We start from the raw sequence: 7,090 nt of genomic DNA, 5'->3' as shown, positions 1-7,090 counted from the left end.
AAGGACATGTGCAGTAGTATGCCTGTATCGGATTTGGTGCATCATGATATAAAATCCAGATGTTATATTTGGTTTGTGATCTATGACGTGACCTTAGCTGACAGCGTAATAGGTCATCGGAGTGCTGGTATACCATGACCTCATAGTCTCCGTCATCACTGAGATGCTCGGTTATATAACCGTTTGCCAACTTCAGCTGGTATGTTCCACACGCCAATGTTTCCAAGTAATCCTCAGAGACTTTTGGAAAGGTAACATCAGTCGCCACAAGCTTTTGCCAGTAAGATTGGGCACGTTGGGATAACTCCGGTTCATTCTTCACCCTTTGTGCAAGCTCATTAACCTTAATTGATAACCCTTTCATTTGTTCAGCCATTGCCCTGTCTTTCAGCACCTGTTCAGAAGAAGGTTCATATATAGAACCACGGAGGAAGTTCAGGGAAGCGGTTACAACCTTTACGAGTGTTGCAATGATGTCAATGAAGTGATTAGATGAGAGTTCTGTCTGAAAGAATTTAAATTTCTTAAATCTTGCGTGATAGCTCTCAACAACCCATCTCGTTTTTGTGATGCATCTATTCAGTGTTGGCTTCAAGAGAATCATGCTGGCTCTTTCCTGGCTGGAGAAAGGATGGCATGTGATGTCCATATCCCACTTCAGAGATGTCTTTCAGAACCTCCCTGAATCCACGATCTACGATGATATGGTCCTCTGGCGGAAGGAGAGGATTCAGGCTTTCAATTCCGTCAAGGATTTTCTTTGTTATTGTGGCGTCATTTTCACTCCCAAAAAATGGCACAACCGTGTCCAAGACGTATCCATCTGGGAAAACTACACTCATAAATTTAATATTGTTTCTTTTTTTCTGCTCGCAGTAACTTGTTCTTTGAAACTCGTGATCGCCACTCTTTCCAATATAGATATACGTTCCATCTAAAACAACTGTGACATTATCACTAAAGAAAGTCTTGGTGAATGCAGTGTTATGGTTGATGGCGTTTTCTCTAGAAATATGTTCAGATCCCAGATACAAGGGAACAACTGTCGCCTCGAGAGGCAAAAAATCCGGCCTATCACAAGGAGACTTAACACAAACATACCGCAGCCTCCCAAAACACACATACGCACTCATCACACGCATACATGTCGCACGCACGGGAGGCCGTCCTTAAATGACATAAGCTGTTAATAGGACGTTAAATAAAATAAACTAAACCAAACTAAACCAAAGCCTCGAGAGATTGAGCAACATTGTGGAATATTCTACTGACACTGGATTTATGCAGGTTGAATAGGGATGCCAACTGTGTATAGGATATGTCCGTTTTGAGTTTGACCCAAAACAAGAGGAGGCAATCTTCTGTTGACAAACACTGGGAAGATATTAGATGTGCACATCGGCTATGAAGCTCTTGCAGCTGCTCCATGTTCCACCCAGTCCAAGCCAAACAGTCTTGGTCATCCATATTTTTCAGATTGAAAGAAAAGGATGTCTTTCCACTACCAAGTTGGTACGATAATCTCAGATCATTGATCACCTCTTCATGTTTATCTGGAAGATAGAGTGACAACTTTTCCCTTCCAGCAGCAGTAATTGGAAAATTAGGATCCAAGTATTTCCCAATAAAGTGGTCTGCGCATGATCTCGCAGACTTAGAGACCCATATCCTGTGAAACAAGATCAATTGGAACCTAGCCTTTTCAGGAATTGTCGCAGTTTGTTCAGTATATGAAAGGCAAAGGCAACATTTCCTGTGAGAGGATGGAGTGAAAAAGAGGTCATCAACCGTAGGATAGATTGAGACACTTTCTTCCTCAACAGGATTGCAGTTGCTCTTCTTAGACTCATATGTATTTGAGTCATCTACCATGGGCTCTGACCTTGGACGCTTCCTTAAATATCTAGTATAACACTTTGGGCACATCTTTGCCTCCCCAGAGGCGACTAAATTTGGGATCCTATCTTTTCTCTTCTTTCTGAACAACTTTCTTCTTCCTAATGTCTCCCTTGACAATGCCTCACTTTTGGCCTTTAGTTGAGCGTTCGCCCCTGTGAGGAAGGCTTTGGGTTCTGTCCCCTAGCCGAGACATACCAGAGTCTTTAAAAATGGTAGTTGCTACTCCTGCTTAGCGCTCAGCATATTTGGAGTGGGACGACTGGTTCGCCCGTTGTCAGTATAATGTGACCGGGTGGGGTGTGCTGCTGGGTGTCTTCGGCAGTATGCTTCAGTGAGGTAGCACTATAAATCGGCAAAAGTTCCGGCCTATCACAAGGAGACTTAACACGAACATACCGCAGCCTCCCAAAACACACATACGCACTCACCACACGCATGCATGTCGCACGCACGGGAGGCCGTCCTTAAATGACATTGGCTGTTAATAGGACGTTAAACAAAACAAGATAATTCAACGAATTACAGTCCCCCACCGGGTTGTTATCTCGAGATCCAATAGCAATGAGTGTGAATCTCGAGATGCAATAAGGTCATGTATTTTCTTCAATGTATTGAAAGGTGAAGATGTAGTTTACAGAGACCCGCTTCTATACAGGAACCATCCCATTCTCACTAAATACATGTACACTGTAGGTATACTCTATAAATAATCTCTATATAAAGGACACAAGTCTATGAAGGACACCTTTAGTTTTTCTATTGGGTATCCTTTATAGACAGGTTTTACTGCAATAGACATGAAATTGTAATAATAATAACAAGATTTTGTTTGTTATGCTTACATTGAATTCAACAGTACTGTATATTGATTAAATGGTGATCTGAGAAGAACACAGGTTTGTTTGTCACTGGGAATAATTTGGATGAGAAGACCAAGTCAAGAATTCCTCCAAGGCAATGGGTAGGCGTGGTCAGTAGTTGGTGAAGTTTACAAGATTTTTGAAGGCTGTCCATCTTTGCGAAGTCCATGTTGAAATCTCCAACAACAAGAATGTTTGTACACTTATGTAACTTTGCTTGTGTTGTGCATAGCTTGAATAACTGTAATATAGCTGAATTTAAATGGTTATAAGATGTGTTAGGAGGTATATATATGCATCCAAGCAGCAAATTGCCAGTGATGATTCCAACTGCTTCTATTTGTGGTATGTTGATTTCCAATATGGTTTGGATGGGAATTGCAGAGTAGATGACACATCCATGTTTGCTTGGTATAGATATGCACTCCATATCATGTAGGGGAAAATTGTTGTAGTTTTTCACTTTTGTCTCTACCAGACACACAATGCTTGCGCTATTTATTTCTTTTTCGTTTAATAGATCTTCATAGTGACTTCTTAATGATCTAACATTAAGATATGCTATGTTGTATGTACCAGTGTCTGTAGATAAACTGTGATCAGTGTCCAGAGGAAGACTGCAATTGGTTTGGAGGCGTTTCATTTCTTCTAATGCTAAAGAGTTGACATGTATTTTTGATGGATGGAAGGCACAGACTTTCAAGCCTTTCCTTGTCTTTGCTCTACTTAACATCGTATAGATTTGGCCAGGCATTGTGGATTTGACATTTGCTGGAGTTTCCATATCAGCAATCATAGTCTCAAAGGTACTTCCTTGTGACTTGTGCACAGTGATACCCCTAGCTAGTGTTCCAGGAAATTGTGTCCTTTCCATCTGGATGGATTTTGCTTTTTGTGTAAGGAAGAATGCAGCAGTCACTGCTTTGATTGGAACAAGGTCTTTGAATGGACTAGTTTTCTTAGCCTGACAACCTATATTCATGTCGTCAAATTTCACATATATTGTGCCTTTAAGGGGCTTTGTTGGATCAACATGCAGTTTTACAATAGTTCCCGTTGTGCCATTGACAAGACCATCTTCAATATCGGTGTTCTTTGTATGCATGTACCTAGCATTTACTGCTACTTTCACTTCAGCTGATAATCCACCAGTTTCATGTGGGTCAGTACTGGTCACTGAAACAGATGCACGTCTGGTTTCCAAATCTTTAGACGAGTCTTTTGCTTGGATGGTGTAAATGTTTGTTGTTAATGATTGCAACTGTTTACTGTTGTAGCTATCTTTGAGGACATTTGTAAGAAATATTGACAAGCAGTCTTTAGGCAGAGAATCATTGGTTTCCAAACTTTTTAATTCCTGAATGTCATTGTCTGTGTGCTGCCCAAGTCTGACTCTTGATAACAATTGAGCAAAGTCTGGATCTTCCTTTTGGCGAACAATGTCAGTGAGTTCATGAAGTGAAAACAAGTGCCATAATACTGGTGCAAGTGCACTGTACCCATGTTTGTTTCCTTTGAAGACTGGGGCCTCTCCAACTGGATTCAGTTGCATAAGATCACCAACCACTAATACAGAAATCCCACCAAAAGGTTTGTCATTTTCAAAGATCTCCTGTAATGTAAGGTCCACATTGGAGAATGTCTGTGATCCAACCATCGAAACTTCATCTATAATCAGAATTTTCATTCTGCAGTATGTTGCTCTCATTGACTTTAGTGTATTGATGGAAGGTTTATGATATCCTAGACGAGATCCTCTTTGTTTTACTGGTAGATGGAAAGCACTGTGTAAGGTATTGCCACCAATGTTGACTGCAGCTTTACCTGTTGGGGCAGTTAATACAACAGATGGTGTCTCTGGGTTATCGCCTGGTTTTCGGAGTTGTCTGAGTGCAGATTGATAGATTGAATGTATGCAGTGGCTTTTGCCTACCCCATCTCCTCCACTCAAGAAGATGTAAAAAGGTTCAGGTTGGTCTACTTCTGAATCAGATGATAACATTAACGCCCGGCACCAGTGGAAAACAAGATCATGCACCTGCTTTTGCTTGTGATTTAAGCTTCTGATCAAAGCATAGTACTTGTTGTTGTCACTGACTACAGTGGCTGTTGTTATAAAGTGACTCTTTTTCACCTGATTCGGCGATTGATTTTCTTCCTCATTCTCATGAAGTTGTTCCTCTGTAAGGTTACCAATATCCACAAACTGATTAATTGGGTCATCAACAGCTTCATCCGATCTGTTCTGTTCAGCTTGTGGTGCAAGAGCATCCCAAATTTCTTCTTGTCCATCATCCATTTCTTCAGCTGATTCTCTTGCTTCCTCTACTTCAGCCAAGTAAGGTTCATATCGTTCAATATTAGGGATGATGCGTTCTTTCATATTTTCAAATGAAATTTCATAGCTGGAACTGTGACTTAATTCTGTTTCACTGCGCCATGGAAGATAGAGGATTAGAAGGCGAAAGAAATATTTCTCTGAATCCTTTTCTTGTGACACATAGTGAAATCGCTGTACTTGAGGTATTTTTCTTTTCACCATAATTCCAAGTTCATTTTTCAGACAAATTGTTTTCTGTGTAACATCCATATTTGAATTGGATTGTTCCTCAACACATTCATCATGTTTGTGTCTAGATGTTGTTTCATAGTTTGATGCAAATTCTGCCAAACACATGTCATTCAGACTTGATGGTCTTGCAGCATACTTATCAATTATGCTTGGCAAGTAAATATCAGTATCATCCTCATCCATAGTTTTGAGAACTGTCGCTGGTTTTAGCATCCGAGTGCGTTTTTCAGGATATCCTGTGGAGATGAATTTCACGGGAATGTTTGACTGCCTTAATGGTAAACCTAGAAGTCGTGCTACAGCTTCATGCTGTGATACCTCACGGGATTTCAGAAACACATTTCCAAGGCATTTTAGCTTTTCTTTTGCTGTAGTTGCTTCTTTGCAAGCATTTCGCATTAGGTCCGACATTGCTGTTTCTGGTTTACACATGTATGAAGTCAGATATGCAATGCATGCCCACACATCAGTGATAAACTGTATGTCCATATTTGCTCGTAAAGCTTTCAGTATGAGTGGGTTGTAAGGATTGATGCAGGATTCATTTGGACGTCTCTTAAGGAGAATTGTGGTTTTCTTTAATGAAATTTGAACTGCTTCATGGTATGCTTCTGGTGTAACTTTTGCTTTGATCAGAAGATTCTCTGTGGTAATGTTTGACTCTGACTCTGTCATTGTCTGCATTACATGAGAAATAACTCTTTGCGCTACTTCAGTTTTATTTCTGGCATCTTCATCGCATAATGGTCGCGATATAACCGTTCTTGAACCTGGTGGCTTTGGAAAGTGGAACCGACAACTAACACTTTTTTTCTTTTTGCATGTTCGTGTGTGGTGGTGAGTTTGTCTAGAAGCAACCAAAGATGCCAGTTCATCATCACTTTCTGGATGTTCACAGGAAATATAACGGTCAATGAATTTTATAACTTCCTCATCAGAGTCCTTGTCAAGAACTGGGGCATCTTTAACGTGCACCGCTGAATGAAAATGTGCAGTTCCCCTGTTTTGCATCTCCTTCCTTATGTCATAATTTAATATTTGTCCAACTGGATGCACTCCTGACAATATCACTTCTCCCCATAGTTTATGGAATATAAAGTCAATCTGTCGTGCCACTGTAACTGGATTCCGTGTTAACCACTGGCGTTTTGTTTTGCTGTCCATTTCATTTTCTATGTATGACAATTCAAACTGTTCACCATATTGCTTTGCAACAATCTGGATAAGTTCTGGCCAGTGAAAATCAGCTGCCGAGCCAGTCAGGAAAAATGTGTAGGGTCCAAACTGTCTTATCTTTGCAAGCATATCCATTTGCATTTCTTTCCAATATTGAGGTGATCCACGCACTTTCTTAAAAGAAGTAAACAGTTCTTCATATTTCATCATTGAAAGAACACGGTCAGGATTTTGTAACTGTCCCACCGAAACATCTGACTGTCTACTTTTCTTTAGAGACATAGTTATGGTGTCTTTGATAGTTGTAGACTCTATCCAATGAAGACATTGGAAAGTGTATTCAGCACTTTCAGAAAACCTTCCATCAGCACACAACAGTCTTGCATTAACATACTTTTTTTGGAGATAACAAAGTTGGTCTATCCTGATGAAATGTGTTGATTCCAAAAGGAAACAATGTGGGGAAAGCCAGTGTTTCCCAGTTGTGTTCATGAAATACTGATGTAGGGGTCTGTCCTTCGGCAGGTGCAATATTCAAAATTTCATTTGATTTTAGAGTTGGTCCATGTTCTGGATATATGCA

General features: G+C 40.3%; 1 protein-coding gene across 1 annotated transcript; it reads right to left on the bottom strand.

The window, feature by feature from the left end:
- Positions 1-575: 575 nt before the first annotated feature.
- Positions 576-6,789, bottom strand: LOC117341337. The gene is made up of 3 exons (XM_033903196.1): positions 3,336-6,789; positions 1,540-1,669; positions 576-1,005 (listed from the first exon to the last, which is right to left on the bottom strand). The coding sequence occupies exons 1-3, from the start codon at positions 6,787-6,789 to the stop codon at positions 576-578; spliced, it is 4,014 nt and encodes a 1,337-aa protein (XP_033759087.1).
- Positions 6,790-7,090: the final 301 nt, after the last annotated feature.

Source organism: Pecten maximus, chromosome 13 (assembly GCF_902652985.1).
Source record: "Pecten maximus chromosome 13, xPecMax1.1, whole genome shotgun sequence".
Lineage (NCBI taxonomy): Eukaryota > Metazoa > Mollusca > Bivalvia > Pectinida > Pectinidae > Pecten > Pecten maximus.
Note: the sequence above shows the minus strand (reverse complement) of the source record. Positions and strands in the feature narration are given on the sequence as shown.